We start from the raw sequence: 17,670 nt of genomic DNA, 5'->3' as shown, positions 1-17,670 counted from the left end.
TGATTGCTGTAGGTGACTCATGCATATCAAACAGATGCCCTTTATGTTTGCATATTTTTGTGGCTTACCCCATGCTAAACTATTCCCTCTGTTAGCAATCCTCTCCCCACACACACACAAAAGCCATATGTTCGATGTCTTTGCCAGGCACCTTTCTTCCAGGAAAGCACTTGCTACAGCAAAAGGGATAATAATGAAAATACTATATATTTTCCATAGGGCTGGTTTTCATTTATGTTTAGTGAAAACATCAACAGGGATTAAGGACTCAGTAAATGTTTAGGCTGGGACTGATTTCCATTGTAATTTATCCTGATAGATTCCAGCTCTCTCACTTGTTTTGTCTTCAAGATCTCAGCTTGCCTTTTAAGTCGACTAAAAGACAGTTTCAAAATAAATGTAAAGTTCAGTAGTTTAGCGTACGGCACTTCAGAAAGGAGAATGTCTGGAACTGTACAACTTCAGTGGTAGTTGATATACCTGGATAATGATGAATAAAATGGTTTGGCTTGAAAAACCACTGAGCTGAAGAGATAACAAGGCACCTGCACTTTCTCCCCAAGGAACTAAGCAGGACCCCATCAATATGAATGTAGAATTTAAGATAAGAGAATGGGAAAGGCTACTCTGACTGCTGAACAGTCAAAAGTCTATGAAAGTGGCACAGATCTACATGAATATACTGGAAACTAGAGCTTTAGGTGGTTTAGTGCTGCAGGGTTACGTTCCTTTGTTGTGTAAAGAGCAAAAGACACAATAGTTCGTTGTTCTGACCCATACAGGTTGGCAAGACCCATCCCTACACATACACTCAGAGTGAAAGCGAGGAGGGTGTGTGTTTGGTGTTCAATCTAACTCAAAATGTCAAAGTGAAACTAACTTGAAAGTACCAGCTTGCACCATGTTTTTACTGCAGCCATGTAAAATCATACATTTCTCAGGGTTTTAATGCAGAAGAATAAATCTGCTCAGGTTCACTTAAAGCGTAGCAAAGATTTAAGTGAACCTGGACTGAGATGTGTGTGTGTCTATCAAAATTGGAAACCCAAATGAGTTATGCATGATTGTGTTGCAAACATTTCATGTGACTCTACCAGTTACCTTTCATAGACAAGGTGAGAGGATAAAGAAAATAGAGATGAGAAATTAGTAACTCTCAGTCATTTTGAATCAAAAGAGAAATAGAAATGGAGTTATAAGAGAAGCAGGTTCTTACTCAGCCATTGGGTGAATCTATTGGGAAAATAATATATTTTTACATTTGTTGAATTAGGTCTTCCACAAAGTGGAATGAGATAAATTGTTGGGTAGTGTGATCATATTCAGTATTCAAAGATCAATATTTAGATTCTAATGAAAAGAAAAGGTCAAGTCAGAGCAATCGAAGGAGCCATAAGTTGTGAGAAGGAATAAGGCTGTGAAAAGTCCATCAACGATAAATGAATGGTAATTCCTGTATCTGCTCTACAACCTCTGAAGATATCAAGGGTTATTGATAAATGCAGATCTGACTTATAGGGCCATTGAAAACAAATAAGAAGGAAAATGTTGAGAAAGAGCTGAAATGGAGAAGATGGGGGTACGGGTAAACTAAGAAAAACTGACTTCTGCTGAGATATACTGTAAATGTATGAAGGCTGTGTTCTGAAGGTGAATATGTGATAAGAGAGACTGTTTCTGAGGTACCTCCAAAACATTAGAGGTTTTGCAAGATAAAATTGTATATACACAAGTCTAATGACAACTCAATGTCATTACTATGTGATGGTTGTTCAGTGGCCTATATGACATATGTATTGGGGTGGAGAACACGTGAGAAAACTGGAGAACACAATCTGACACTCTCATTAGAAGTCTTAACAGTTTAATGAGCCACAGAACCCAAAGTCAGGGTTGAGGCACATTGCCACAGGAAGCTTGCACTGTTCCTTTCTCTAATGTGTCTGTTCTGCATTTAAATAAAGACTCCTATCTCTAGGGTTCTCAATTCAGCATGTTTCACAAGCATTAAATAAAAACTGAGGGTTGGACATGTGCTATTTCCATTGTTTTAGACTTGACAGAAGCTTTCTGTGTGAAAGGTTTTTATAACATTATTTAGAGCTGTCCAACCTAGCAAGAAAATAGAAAATAATATAATTGTGATTGTCTGGTTCTCCCCTATGTATGGGATGAACTTCAGAAATGATACCATAACAAACAGTGAATATGAGGGAAAACTGTAAATGGTGACGTTTTAGAACCACTGTATGCAGTAGTCCAAATTCCAGTGAACACAGTCCAGTTATTAAGGAGGAAAACGGAGTTAGTTTTAGCAATTTGCAGAAAACTGTTATTGCAGACTTTGAAGCACTGGGTTGTAAGGAATAAAAAATAGAAGTTGCAGAATGAAAAGGGGTCATGGAGATCTGAGAAAACTAGAGGAAGGAATGGAGGTATTTTGGTAGAGAAGGAATTAGATGAAAGACAAGCATAAGATGAGAGACAAGGTAGATGAGGTAATATCTTTTATTAGACCAACTTCTGTTGGTGAGCGAGGCAAGTTTTCGAGCCACACAGAGCTTTTCTTCCAGGCTGGAGTGTAAGCATGGGTGGCCGGTGACCCAGCTGCCTGGGGAGGCTAACCCCCGGCCCCTCCCCTTGTGCCCAAGGCCTCACCCCCCTCCCTCTTCCTCCCCCACAGGAGCCCAAAGCACCCCCCACTGGCCCCAGCACCGGATGACGGGGGTGGGGGGGTGAGCCCGCAGCCCCAGTGCACCACAGCCTCAGCGCCCACAGTTCCTGGGCGGCACAGCCGCTGCACCCCCAGCCCTGGTGCTCAGGCAGCCAGGCAGTGCAGTCACTGCACCCCCAGCCCTGGGGCTCTGGGCAGCCCCCAGCCTCAGGGCTCTCTGGGCAGCCAGCCCCGGAGAACCGGGCAGGCAGTGTGGCCTAGCACCAGCCACCCCAGCAAGCATGCTGGCCTAGGGGTGGGGCCACGGTAGGCTGTTTGGGGAGGCACAGCCTCCCCTTGCCTACGATACCCGCCGCCCATGAGTGTAAGGTGGACAGGGAGACTGACACTCCACTGTCATGAGACCGAGTGAAAGAGAAAAGAAAGGGAATGAAGAGGGAAGGTACACACTTGAATATCCCAGCAGTAAATAGGGTACTCACACCATGATGACCACATGAGGAATATAACGTTGACTGCATCAAGTGTTAGAAAAAGGTTGCATGATCACTCCTGCTGCTCTGCACACTGAGAATGCACACTGAAACTAGTGGTAAAAATTGATAGGATGAGAACTTTTATGTAAGAAATAGGGAAAACTTGATGGTGGAAGAACCAAAGAAGAGGGCTGTGGATACATACAGTAGTACTGGAGGTATCAAGGCGTCTTAGCTGGTATGAAAAGGCACTTTCATTGTTCTTCTTTTGATGTTTGTTTACTTCAAAGATTCAGTGATGAATGCTCAATAAACAGGCTGTACATAAAATCATTCACTCAGAGCTGTCGACTGCAGTACTCTTAGTCATGCTGGAGTAGCACCTTGCTCTTGAGTAGTCCCGTTGAAATATGTGGGACTACTCAAGGAGTAAAGTACTACTCCACATGAGTAAGTGTATCAAAATCAAGCTCCAATTTAATAAACGTGTATCAGGCCCAGTGATAGACACCTAAAGAGCCAAACACTAACTTCCAACACGTGCATAAAGGTACATGGAAATGAAGATCTAAACATCAATGGATTAAACCAGCCAAATAGGGAATGCTTTGCGACTTTTGTGAGCAGCCAAGGATGGGCTCTGACAGGCATCTTCGGAGAAGTTTTATGGCAGACCCCTACAAGTGCTCTGCCAAATACAAATTGAACCACAGGACAGCAAACAAAGTCAAATCCACTTGATCTCAATTGCCTTAGTGGAACACAGTGTGAAATGGGGACCTGCTAGAGCCTTAATCCTGGATTATTACATCATTATTGGCATTATCAGTGTTAATATCTTAAAGTGTATTTGTTGGCTCATGAAAGTCCGTGTCCTGGGCAAAGAGATGGTGTCATAAGCATGGTCTCACTGAGTCACATATTTATATTGAGGAGCAGGTGAGCAGCCATATTCTGCATATGCTGATGTTTATCTAGCATGGAGATGGCAAAGGTGGGCAGGTTACTGGCTAGGCCTGTTTTTGTGAGTTTAGATTTTCCCCATTCAAACAACAACAGTGACAATTCCGTTCAAAGACTTGTAAAACACACTTTTTCTAAAAGACTTTCAGTGAAAATTCACCATAGAAACAAATCTTAAAAAATAAACCAAACAAATGCCATTTTTGAACATGGATCTTCGTCTGTATCATGTGTCTATATTGTATTCCTTAATTTAGGGCCCAGTTTTTTGAAGTCTGCTGATTCTCAGTGGTACTTATTCACATGAGTAGTTACATCAAGTTCTATGTAACATGAGTAAGGATTGCAGAAGCAGGAAGTTTCACAACTAGATGCTTATTTAAAGTTGATTTCAAAACCTTTGTTGGTTATTTGTTTTTTGCTCATTTAAATTAAAATCTACTATAGATTTAGGATAGGGAAACTGTTTGGATCAAATCAAAGTGACTCAAATTTTAGCCTACAGCATGAATCAAACCACTGGACCCAAACTACTTTTGATGTTTAAAAACCACGTGTAATGAGCTGCCCATTTATCAGGTTTTGAAGCCCTGCCGGTTAACTAATGCTGATAGATTCTCATTGTGTCATTCGTTCTGTGACCCTCCTCGCTAAGTATTTGAGCACCTCACAAACATTAATGTGTTTATCTTTACAACATCCTTGTGAGATAGGGAAGTCTTATTATCCTCATTTTACAGACAGGAAACTGAAGCACAGAGATATTAAGTGACATGCCCAAGTCCATGAAAGAAGTGGGAACTGAACTCAGATCTCCTGAGTCCTATCTCAGTGCCTTAACTACAGAAATATCCCAGTGCAGGTCTTTCTTGTTAGACTCCACCCTGAATATAAATGAGGTAGGAATAGCACGCTAGAAAAGGGATCTAGGATGTAGGAAAGAATCTTATGAAGATCCAGCTCTGAAGAGGCTGAGATTTCATGCAGTATTATTTTGGAATAACACATTTGTTAATCAAATAAACTCTGGAAGGTAGGATGACTTTTTGACTCCTCAGGTGTATAATTTTTGTTCTGAGCTGGCTGGGAGCTCCACCAGCTTACACCTCAGTTATTGTTTTTTCTTTGTTTTATTTTCATATGTCTGTGCACTTATTTTTTCTGGCCAGGATCAAATACGAAAGTGCCAAATGCTATAAAAGAGCCTGTTATCCAGATATTTATGGCCTGACTGAAAACAGGAATTAATGGAAATTATGCCTTTTTATGTCTTTCGATAAAAAAAGATTATATAAACTCCAAAATCCCAAGCAATTTTGCTTCCAATTTATAACTAAATCCACAATTGCTGGGTTCAGTATAAAAGAAAGGAGTTGGGAAGAAGGAAGGGCAAACTTAATCAATCGGGTTACTTAATGCACACTTAGCAGCAATTAATTACAATTACAATAAGTAAATATTTCATAGATGTTATTCATTATCAAATGCTATTTGTCGTAGCAAAACATACTTAACCTAATACTTTCACAGGGTCATCATCACGCTAATAAAAGTTTAATTGAATGAAAAATAAAATGATGAAATAGCTAAAACTCTGGAAGATGGGAGATTGAATTCAGTAGATGGTACAGACTCTTTATGAAATCAGTAGTAGTTTTTTGATGCCTTCCAAAAAAATATGCTCTAGTTTGCCCATAAGTTATTGGTATCATTGTAGTAATTACTGGGTGTAATACTCCTGTGATATGCAGCAGGTCAGATTAGAGTATAGGAACTCTGGAATTGCTTTTCTGAGGTCCACTTAGTCCTGTATGCTGTCTCTGACAATGGCCAGTGCCAAATGCTTCAGAGGAGGATGTACGAACTCTACAATATGCAGATATGGGATAATCTGCTCCGCATATTAGGTCTTGTCCTGATCTCTAATAGTTGGACATTGATTTAGGGTTTTAAGCATGAGATGTATTATCCCTTCCAAAAGTTTTAGCATAGTTATTATGATTGCTCTGAATATTCTTATCCACATAAATGTCCAGTCTCTTCTAGCCTTAAAATCTAGTAATAAAAAATACATTATAATAAAAAGATATGTTTTGTTTCTTCTAAACTGACTCCTAATTTAGCAGGATAGAATATAAATGCACTGACACCAGGCAAGTAGAATCTGCTTTTAGTTCATCAAATGTATACTGCACTACTGTTTGGCAAGGTCAGGGAACATGTGTCCTTTTCCCCAGATTGCATCATTTGCTTTTTTGGATTTGATGTTTTGTTCCAGAACATTCTACTAGTCCAAAGACGTCCGTGACTGGCCCGTGCCATCTGACTGGGGCTAAGCGGCTGATTAATTGCGGTGTAGACATTTGGCATCGGGCTCCAGCCTGGGACCATCCCATCTTGCAGCGTCCTAGAGCCTGGGCTCCATCCCAAGCCTGAACATTTACACTGCAGTTAAACAGCCCCTTAGCCCCAGTCAGATGGCATGGGCCAGCCATGGATTTTTAATTTCATTGTTGCCGTACCCTTAGAATTCATGGGCATGAGGCAGATTCTCAAAGAGGGGAGCCAGTAAAGGAGCCGTGTGACTGTAATCAGAGTTTTGGGCAGGTAAAGCAAGTTTGAAGACTGAGGGTATTGTAGTGGGGTTTTTTACAGTGTGTTTTAGCAGAGAAGCCATTTTGCTTCCCAGCAGGATCCCATAGTGTAAGCAAAACGTTACTTAATTTTTTGATTTGTCCCTGTGACTATAAGTGTAATACACAGTCTCCAATGAGTGCAGAAAGCAGACAAAGGAAGGATCAAAGAATAGCTGATGAACTGAGATGTCCCAGGTGTTGCTAAATAAAGACAATGACTGCTGGAGTGTCCTATATTTCTTGACTGAGTGATGCTGATTAGTTATATTGCAAGAACAAGCTGAAGGTGAAAGGAGGAAGCTAGGATTTGGCAAGATAAGGGTGCATAGCAAACATTAAGTGATGGGATGTTGGATAATTCATATAGAATTATAGCTCTGTAGAGGAGTGCTGGGGAGGTGATCTATTTATGGTTCCAGGTTATAAGTAAGTCAGTGTCATCTCTTACTACAGAATCATGGAAAGTAATACCATGTAAGTCATTCACAACAAAAGTTAATTTTGACATCTTTAGTTTACCTCTTTCAAGGGATAGAAATAGTTGATTCATTGTTGTCAGTTATTTATTTTGTTCTCAGTCCGCTAGACAGAAGTCATTTCACTCACATTCCCCTTTGTTTCCTCTTTAGTATATTTTAAAGATTTAAAGGGTTTTTTTTCTTTTAATTCCTGGCATAGTGAGTACGGATATCGCTCTGGGTATTTGAAAAATAACATATGGTCTGGTTGCACTGCTGGCCTTAAACATGCACTTTGTTTACTTTGGTTTCTATCCATCTTAATTAAAGACTTCAGGTTTACACCAGGTCAGCTGTATATGCCTGTATTTATATCATTCTTCCTTCCTTATAGGAGATGTCTTCCTTCCAACGTCTGAGTAAAGAAATCAGAAGCAGTGTGGTGATGGCTTTCATGATCAAACTGTTCTTGAGGAAAGGGCTTCAATTAAGAACCAGAAATAATAAGGAAGTTTAGAGTACAAGAATAAAAGTGCGATCATGCATGGCTTTACTGAAAAGCAAGGTGATAGCCATAGTTGCCAAAGGGAGCCCTCTAATGCCCTGAAGAAATTTCACATGATCATTTGTGAAGGCAGGAATTCCAACTACATTCATAGTATTGAGATTGCATCTGGAGGGATGTCTCTGTTTGGAGATGCAAAACAAGTTCCCACAGCAGTTACCTTGCATTTTGCTTTGGCTCAAAGCAGGGCAGCACAACGGGAGGGACCCCACCTACAGCACAAAGGGGGGGAACCTCACCCGTAATTGGATCCGAATTTCTCAAAGCAGAGTAACCCTGAATAATCAGCATATGCACAAAAAAACATTTTCATCTCAATTGTTTTGAATCTATCTTCTTGGTTTACAGATCTGCTTTTTAATCTTCTTTATTCCCCAACAAGGACTCCAGGTGAGAGATTCAGACATTATTAGGTTTAGATTCCAATTCCATAGAACTTATGTGCTCAAAGATAGTAGCCCTTCTCTTCCTCCTCCTAGTCCTTTTTCAACACACAGTTCTAAATCTACGAGCCCTAGCTCTTGCCTCAGTGAAATACATCTATTACTAAATGATAAATTGCTTTAAAAATGGAACTTACAAGGTGTATGCCTAACACCTCTGCTAAATCCCCTTGCTTTTTCAATCCTCCATCCCCTACCTGATTTGCCCATATACACATTGGCTATTTACAGTCTAATCTTGCAAATACATATTACCAAATGTAGTGCTTACTACTGTGAGCATTACATTCAGTATTCATGCTCCCAGTACTACACGATAATATTTATGGCATGGTCCCCAATTCAGATTAGCGTTTAGGCATGTGCTGTCCTGAACAGGGATGCTTTCCTGCCTCAGGACCATAGATTCTAAGCTTTTCGAGGCTGTATTCTTCCATGTCTGTACAACAGTCTGGTTCACTATGGGCACTATATAAATCATGTTAATTGGTGAGGAAGATGCTGACACCTAAAAACGTTACCCAGAGATACAAACCATTTTTAGTTAGTAATTAAAACAATAGGTTAAATATTAGGTAGAAACAAAAAATCCTTTCCTTTATCCAAATTCTTCAGAATAATGTACCTATTGTTGTTCTCTAGAATATAACCCACTTAAAGATCAAACACATCTCTTAACTTTCTCTTATAAAGACAAATTTTATCCTTTTTTACTTTTGGCTTCCCCTTTATGTTATTTAATATCTAGTCTTACAATGGAGATTGCTGAATAGTTGAATTCTTTGTTAGGAGAGACTGGCACTATCTATGAAATTTGGTTGGGACAACTTCTGACATGCTGGCCCTGACTGAAAATGCTGCATATTTCAGTTGTCTGCACATTTTCAAAGTGGTACTGGATGAGATCCAGGAATTCACTCACAAATCCCATAAGGAAAAATTTCCGTACGCACTACCACCACTTGGGAAATTTAGCCCTGCTCATGCTCAACAATGACATATGCCTCGCTTAATGCAAGTTTAGCTTAATGCAGACTATAAGATATTGACATGAAAAATATATCATCTAAGTGAACAATGGAAGGGGATGAAGAACACAGAGAGTTTCTGAATTGAGCTCACATAACCAAACTGCCATAGCCTGACTGATGGGGGTAAAATCAGAGAGGACTTAAATGGCAGTGTCTGTAATATGTTGGGTGTACATTGATTGGAAAGGGATTTTCTCAATCACTTAAACACTGATCTGAACATGTTTTAAAAGATAAGCCCCTTTGAAGTGTAAGTCAGATTGCATGAGGGCCAGGCCTCAGTCTGCTGCTGTTTATCATATTTGATAGACTACATTAGCAGGAAGATCCCTGTGGGAAAAAGTGAGAAGCTGCTATATGCAGTGTTGTTGTGGACATGTTGGTCCCAGGATATTAGAGAGACAAGGTGGGTGGGGTAATATCTTTTACTGGACTAACTTATATATTTAGACAATATAGTAATAAGGGTGTCCTCAAAAGAAAACCTAAAGGAAATAGTAATCCAGTGGTATGACCAGCTACAATGGCATGGGATGAAAACGAACATAACTAAGATCGAGGTCATGTTGGTTAGAAGAGGTGCCACAAGGAAACTGGAGATAGAGATTAACTGACTATGACTAAACCAGACGGACCAGTTCAAGTACGTTGGCGGCTGGGTTATGGAAGATGGCAATCTTTAATGTGAGATACACTCAAGACTGTGTGGGAGCTGGAAGAGTGTGGAATAACATCTCTAGGGTTGTGTATGACAAGCATATGCCACTGAGATTGAAAGCCCATCTGTCTGGAACAATGGTGAGCCCCGCAATGCTGTATAATTCAGAAGCTTGGGGAGTAAAGAGATGGTATGTTCAACACCTATAGATGTTTAAGGGTGGGATATCTTTGCGCAATAAAAAAAGAATCAAAGTGGATGAGGTAATATCTTTTATTGATATTCTGTTGGTGAGAGAGACTTCTATTGGTGACAGAGACAAGCTTTCAAGCTTATACAGAGCTCTTCTTCAAGTCTAGGAAAGGTACTCAGAGTGTCAACAGCTAAAAACACACAATAAAAAGGCACAATAAAGAGAGATTGTGAAATTCAAGATTAGGATGGAAGTCAAAGTCCATAATGTGGCTTTAAAATTGAGGAAGCATGACTTAGCTGGTTTGGACACACAGAGAGGGTGAACAAAGAGGACCTGGTGAAGATAACATGGAAGGAGAGGGTGCTAGAAAGGAGACCCTGAGGAAAGCTGAGGAAGTGACGGATGGATTGCATCAAAGAACATGTAAGCAGGTGGACCTCAGACAGATGAAGATGACACATGCTTGCACAGTGAGCCGACCCCAGATGATGGCATAACGGGAAGAAGAAGTTGATTATAAAATAGGTGTGAGTGAATTGGGTAGGAGGTAGGGACGGGAGTATGTAGCACGAAATGCAACTAAAGTACATAAAATAAAATAGGCTCATAAGACTGCTTAGTCTCCTATCCTCCTACAGGCTGCTTTTCCTACTAACCTCCCTGCTTCCCCCATAGGTAATTTACAGCATCTTAAATTTGTTTTCTGACAAACTATCATAATCATTTACTTCATTGGCCCACAGACTTCCATCGGAGTTTTATTCATTTTCATTGTTTGCTAGGATACTGTTGGGAATTACACCATTTCCATGATACACGCGACCCCAAAGCGGACAAAGTGCTCATATTTATGTAAAGGGATACTGTTGCAATTCAAATGGTGCTTGCATGGAAATGGTCTACACCTACATGCCAAAAGCCATTGAAACTGTTACCATATGTGGCGCCAACCTTGCTTTTTTTACTGCTCCTCACTTCTAGTGAAATCAGGGAGGCTAGCCGCCCTTTAAAAAAAAACCTGTGTAGATTAATTATGTGCTGAGAAAAGGCTCTGCTTTGGGGAGTCTTCTTGTATGTTAAATGTTCCCAGTTCTGTGAGGGCTGCTTCTCTTTTCAGTTGTTTGACCCAGTGTGCTCAGATGAATTCACCAAGTTCATCATAGGCATGCTATGTTCTGCCAGAATATCAAACTTAGTTCTAGATTTCCTGACTGGTAAAGAATATCATCCCCTCCGACCCCCTAAAAACAACGTTTGGTTTCTGGGTTATGAGATCTCAGCAGGACTTTCTTGTGACAACAGTAAAAGTAATTTTCTTCCTGTTTTATGTTTTTATGTTTCTTTAGCCAATGTTTTAAAGATTGCTTAAAGAGCACAAAAGGTCATTAGAAAGCTTTATTTTTATTGTCATTGCCTCCAGAATGCATTCCATAACTCAATTTAATGTGGGCTGCAGCAGGCCAAGAGTTTTACAAGCCAAGAAATTATGTCTAGTCAAGTTAGTGACATGCCACAGAGTTCAGTGAAAAGGGAAGAATAAAGACCTAGTTTGAGTGGTGTAATGTACTGAGTGTAAAACATGGAAGGAAAAACTCTCTCTCCAAGTCACTTCTACTAATGGATTGTATTCCTGCCCCAAGCTGGTAGGAGATCCCCACCAAATGCAATCTCTGGAAGTGAAAAAGGCCGAGAATCATCTGCTTTATAGCATGTCAGAAGGCGATTCACCCACCCTCCAGTTCATAGGGAAAGTGCATACTTTACTGCACCCCTTTATAGAGTGCAGTTAGATTTCCCCTGTTTTAGCCCCCTTCAAGGACCAATATAAGGGGGCCAAGGGAAAATGTGACAGGACTGTGGTGTCCCCTCCCTTCCACCTCTCCTTACTCCTGGCACTGTTTAAAGAGGCAGTCCCTGCTATTCCACAAATGCAAGGGCTTAAATTCCACCTGACTCATAAAAGGGCGCACTAAGGTGAGGGAGGCCTCCTTGAGCTCCGTGTCCCCACAACACACTCACACAAGAGCCAGGTCTGGCTCTAGGTTATTTGTAATTAGAAGCTTTTACACTGAAAGGCACTTATCTTCACAAGGGATCTCAAGCTCTCTCAGTCCCTAGGCACATTAGAAACAAATCATGTTCTTCTGCTCAGCAACAAACCCTCCAAATCTGCTACAATACGGGCATGCAAGGCCATAATGCATGGGAAATTGCCATGTAAATTCAGAGTAGACACACTTCTACTTAATGAGTTTGAGTGTTCCAGTAGGCGCACAATACCTCATGAAGTAGTATTTTCAGTGCTTGCCTCTCAGGCTTATCTGTTGAATCTCTTTGCTTAGAGCCTGATTCTCTCCACAGGGGAGCTTTTCATTAGATTTACAGATTTAAAAATGTAATTTTATTACCCTTATCCATCAAAGTCTGTCTGTCTTTGGAGCTGATTCCTCCTGTCTAACTGCTTAAGTTAAAAGGTCCAGGCATTGGGATGTCTAAATCCAAGTTACCTTTCTGTGTCATAGCTGAGACCTGAGGTAGTTTAGCAAAATCCTACAGAACCCTACAAGACCTTTTTTGGTCAGATACTTCTACATGTATCCAAGTACTGAATGAATGTTACTATTATTATTTATTTGAGCTCTGCTAGCTCTTAAAGTCCCCAACTAAGGGTTGGGGCTCCCTTATGCCAGGCATTATACAGTCATAGGATAGAAGATGGCCCCTGCCTCGAAGAGTTTACATTAATTTTGTACATCACTTTGGATCATATGCAAAATCGTGATGTCCTTGAATTGAGTCTCCAATAAATTCAGAACATGGCACATCTTAAGATACACAATGATGATTCTCGCTTACAGTTACATCCTCGGTTCTCTTTCACATTTTCTCATAATAGGCTTTTTCCTCCACAGTATTCTGACTCCTTATTAAGTACTCTGTGTATAATTGCCCTAAAGACCAATTCATTATTACACTTGTCTTTGGCATTCCCTTTACACTGGTTTGCATAGTGAAGTTGCAGGCCTGTAAGTAAAGGGAAAATGGGAATTTCACCATCTTCTGTTTTTGTGTTCAGTCTAAGGTAAAGCCACATATTTTTCTCCCTTCAATTTTTTTCCAGTTAGCTAGTTGTGTATGTGGAATAGTAACTGTATTGACTTTTAAAGATTTATATAGGCATAATTGAATTTGGTTTATTCTCGCTGTTCTTTATGGATGAATATGACCCCGTTATTACAGTGTCTGAGTGTCTACTAAGTATTTCCAAATGGACATAACAATTGATCTCTCTGTCTTTACTTCAGTCTTGCCATCTTGTAAGAAAAAAGCTTGCTTAGTTCAGAACATTTTTCTTGTTTATGTTTGGATATGTTTGTGTGTGCGTGCATCTGTGGTGACATTTTTGAGGAAAAGCTAATTCAAAGAAATGAGGTTTGCATTAAGTTCTGGAAATGGTGTGGTCTTATTTCTTGTGGGAGTGAGTTCCACATTCTAGGTCCAACTTCTGTGAAAGTTCTGTCTCCTGTGCTCATATGCCTCCCTCTAGAGGTCAACAGGTTCATTGCTCCAATGGAATGTAGCTGGTTTTGGAGTTCAGGGTTACAAGATGCAAAGATAACCTTGTAGGTAGCTAGAGCCAGTCTCATGGAGGGCCTTGAGTATAACAGGACAAAGACTTTAAACTTGACTATCTATTCAGCAGGGAGCAGAGCACTGGGGTGAACAATACATGGCAGCTGTGTAATTACCAAGCAGACATAATGCTGTATTTTGTTTCAGTTGCAGCTTTTCGGGGGAGGGGGAAGGGAGTGTAGTTTCATTTTAGATATAGTGTGTTTTGATACTCAAACCTTGAAGTCACAAGCGTGTGGATCATTGTGGCCATTTCTGATAGGCAGGGATGAAATATTATGGCAATTCACAGCTTTTTTGTTGTTGTTGTCATGACTGTTGGGAATCTAATAACTCTGAGAAGTCCCAAAGGACCTCCAAGTGATGACTGATTTAATAATGTAAGGAAAGTGGTCTGGATAGTGGACGTGTTATTTGAAGCACTTCGCTGTTCCTACCAGCATCTTCTTAGTCTTGCCTATGTTCAGCTTGAGCCCGGAGCTCTCCATCCAGTGCAGATTTCACCGAAGCATTGATAAAGTTGGGAGATGGTGCTGATTTATATTTGATGCAAAGGAGATATGGAGATGGGTATCATGCAACATTTCCTCACATTCTTCCAATGGCTTGGTATAGAAGTTAAATAATATAGGGGAGAGGAGTGAGCCTTGAAGAACTCCTCAAGTGAGGGATTCGGAGGTGAAGGAACAATTGTAAGTGTGACATTCCCAATTCACTTAATTGTCCCAGAAACGGAAGAGAGAAATTTTGCTATTAAATGTAGGTCATGCTTTTCACCATATTCGTGACATGGTGACATTATTTTCCTCTTTCTTATCTTATTTGTTTTCCATAACAATCCATTCAGTCCTTTCACTCCTGCTAGACCCATGTCTATACCAGTCAGTTTCAGGAACTTGGAGTGACTCTCCAGTGAATTGGAGCTCTTAATTATGGTGCATAAAAACAATGCTGGAAGCCAAGGAGTTCTTAACCATGCTCTGTAATTCCTTTCTCCAGAGCTGTGTGTCTCCTACTGGCTCTCTTCACTGTTGCGGAGCTCTGAATATTTTTGCTCTGCATAAATTATAGTTTGGACTTTGGATGTACAATAAATGCATTAATCTGCATTTTGCACATCTGCCTAGACGACAAACTATTGGAGTGAGCAGTCAGTCCATAGGCCTCCACATCCCACCCTGAAACAAGGTGTGTTCACCTGCAGCCCCTAATGAAAAAAATTCTAGGGAAGTGCACAGTCACAGATTCTGTTTGCTATAAAAGAAATGGCAAACTCTTCTTTAAGGGCTTGTCTACATGGTGCACTGATGCACAACAGTGGAGTGTGAATTCTGAAGCACACCAAAATGCTATTCACTAACTGGCCTGTGTAAACCCTGTTGGCACGCAGTAACATTTCCCTAGTGTGCATTATAACAGTCTGGTTTAACAGTACTATGTTAATGCCCAGTAGGGAACTTTTAGTGCGCATCAGCCAGGTCTACACAGGCAAGTTAATGTGTGAGATGTTGGTGCACTTTAGAATTCACACCCCACTGGTGCACATTATCATACCATGTAGACAAACCCTGAGTCTGTGAAGCAGAAATAAATTTAAAATGTAAGTTTCATGTGTCAAATTATACCTATTTGTGCTGCTGTTTATATTATTGTGGTAGTACAGATTTTCCCAACAGTTCTCAGAAAAATAAAAAGCCAAGGTCTCAACCCCTGTAAATTAGCTATAAACCATTGCTGATAATATGTGATGTAGACATGGGAGGGGGAGAGAGGAGTAAGGGGGCACAGCAGAAAACAAGAGGAAAGGAAATCTGGTTTGAAGCATTATTTATAAGGATTCTGATTACTTGTAATGTTGTGGTTACTTTTGGTTCTTTTTAACTTTTATGTTATTAGAAGATCAGAGAAATAGCAATTAAAACACCATATGGAAAAGCCCCATCGAATTTAATAGGGACAAAACAAATAGGGTTCTATTAAAAGTTCTCTAAAAACCTATATGAGAATGCTAATTCCTTTTGTGGAATGTAAAAATCATTTTATATAAATCTATATAAATCTAAAGAAAGTTGATTTCCTTAAGTTCTGTAGGATTTTACTTAAGAAAACAAGACTTGAAAAGACTTGTTTTGAATCTAAATATAGAATCATAGAATCATAGAATATCAGGGTTGGAAGGGACCTCAGGAGGTCATCTAGTCCAACCCCCTGCTCAAAGCAGGACCAATTCCCAGTTAAATCATCCCAGCCAGGGCTTTGTCAAGCCTGACCTTATAGATGTTAAGCCTGACCTATATAGATGTTATAGAAAGATTTTCACAGCTGCTGGGTACCTTATGGTCCCATTGAGTTGCCAGATGAGAGTGCTCAGCTGCTCTGAAACTCAGGCCTTATAGACATAGCTGCTGTTTGTTTGATTCTGTTTTTGTGTTAGAATATATATTGCAACTGATAGTCCTGTATATCACTCCTAACTGTGATTTGCTTCCCTTTGGATTTTGTGACTGTACAGTAAGAAGAACTCTAAAGAGTGGACTGACACCAGAAGAAGCCAAAGCACTGGGCCTCATCAGCACCTCTGAGATGCAGGTGTGAAATCCTTAGAGGTGGCTACAAGCAAAACCATCATCGGTGATACACGGGCTGACAACCATTCAGTGTGGCATTGTTCTACCAGCCTCATCTGTTCCTCCTGACATCCCATCCTCTGTTAGTTTAATTTTGATAAGATATATAACAGAAAAAACAAAAAGGGCTAAAGAAGGGTGTGTCACAGCTCAGCACTAAAACCTGACAGATACAAAAAAGGAGTGTTTGAGTATTTCTAGGTGAAAGCTTATAGCTTGTTCTCTCATGATGCATTGATGTGAGTATTCGGGGACTCTCCTGAGTCATCTTTTATTGTGTGAGCTATGTTTACGTTGGCTTTCCTTGTGGCCTGTTTTAGTAATCGTAAAGCATGGCATTTTGTCAGTGCAAGGAACAGTCCTTAAAGAGGCAAAATCACTTCTGTTACAGCTACTATGATCTTCCTAAGATTGTTTTATTGGACAGACATACACAAATCTGTACAACCCTATTTTTATCTCACCACCAAAGAATGTAAAAATGTATGTGTACTTATGTATATGTACAGTATGGATGTGTGTGTATGTACAACATACACATATAGTCTTGGGGTGAAATCCTGGCCCCACTGAAGTCAAAGCGGCAAAGATTTCACTCCTGGGGCCTTAAAATTCCACCTGACCTTCAGGAAAGGAGTGTCTTTTTACAGGAACTCAATGTTATTCAATGGAATTCACCCTGCAGGGCAGGAAATACCCTGCAGTGCAGGTGGAATGTTTAGGATTCTGAACTGCATGTGTGTGTATGCATGTACACTGTACCTAATATTGTACACACACAGATAGCACAGAATACCTCCTACTATTGAACTCTAGGTATACTGAGTCTTTGTACAATTTCAGAAATGTATGCCAACAATTTACATGCTAGATGAAGAGGTTCTGCTGCCAAGATCAAGAAGTTTCGTTCACCTGCCTGAGCCCTTCATGCTGCTTTTCTCTGTTGTGATGTAGCTTAGTGGTGATTTAGCTTCAAACGAATTGAACTGAACATGAAATGGCCCTGCTAAAACTCCTCTATATTTTGTCTTTTTTCATCATTAAAATAAATAGCGAGGATACCACAGTGAACATTCCTCTTCCCACACAAGGAATTTGCTTTTTCCTCGTTCTTCCTCATCTCACTGTTTGTAATTGACTTCTATAAACATCTTCAGTGTATGTCTGAGGTTAAGTGCGTGTTCTATTCTGGTATATCCCCATATAAAGGATCACACTCCACTGTCCAAACCAGACAGAATTTTAGAATGTACTTTAATCAGCTCATTTGCCTTTAAGTGAAGTACATCTGCCTCAGTGAATTTGAACTG

General features: G+C 40.1%; 1 protein-coding gene across 10 annotated transcripts in view; it reads left to right on the top strand.

The window, feature by feature from the left end:
- The window catches only part of FHOD3 (formin homology 2 domain containing 3), a 611,695-nt gene extending 594,245 nt beyond the window's left edge, over positions 1-17,450 (top strand). For all 10 annotated transcript variants that reach the window (XM_075125568.1, XM_075125567.1, XM_075125566.1 and 7 more), the window contains one exon: positions 16,246-17,450. In XM_075125568.1, the coding sequence (XP_074981669.1) occupies positions 16,246-16,328 (83 nt within the window). In that variant the 3' untranslated portion in view covers positions 16,329-17,450. The remainder of the gene's footprint in view (positions 1-16,245) is intronic.
- The last annotated feature ends 220 nt before the right edge of the window (positions 17,451-17,670 follow it).

The sequence above is a fragment of the Caretta caretta genome, chromosome 2, assembly GCF_965140235.1.
Source record: "Caretta caretta isolate rCarCar2 chromosome 2, rCarCar1.hap1, whole genome shotgun sequence".
Taxonomy (NCBI): Eukaryota; Metazoa; Chordata; order Testudines; family Cheloniidae; genus Caretta; species Caretta caretta.
The sequence above is the reverse complement of the archived record's forward strand: the minus strand, read 5'-3'. Positions and strand labels throughout refer to the sequence as shown.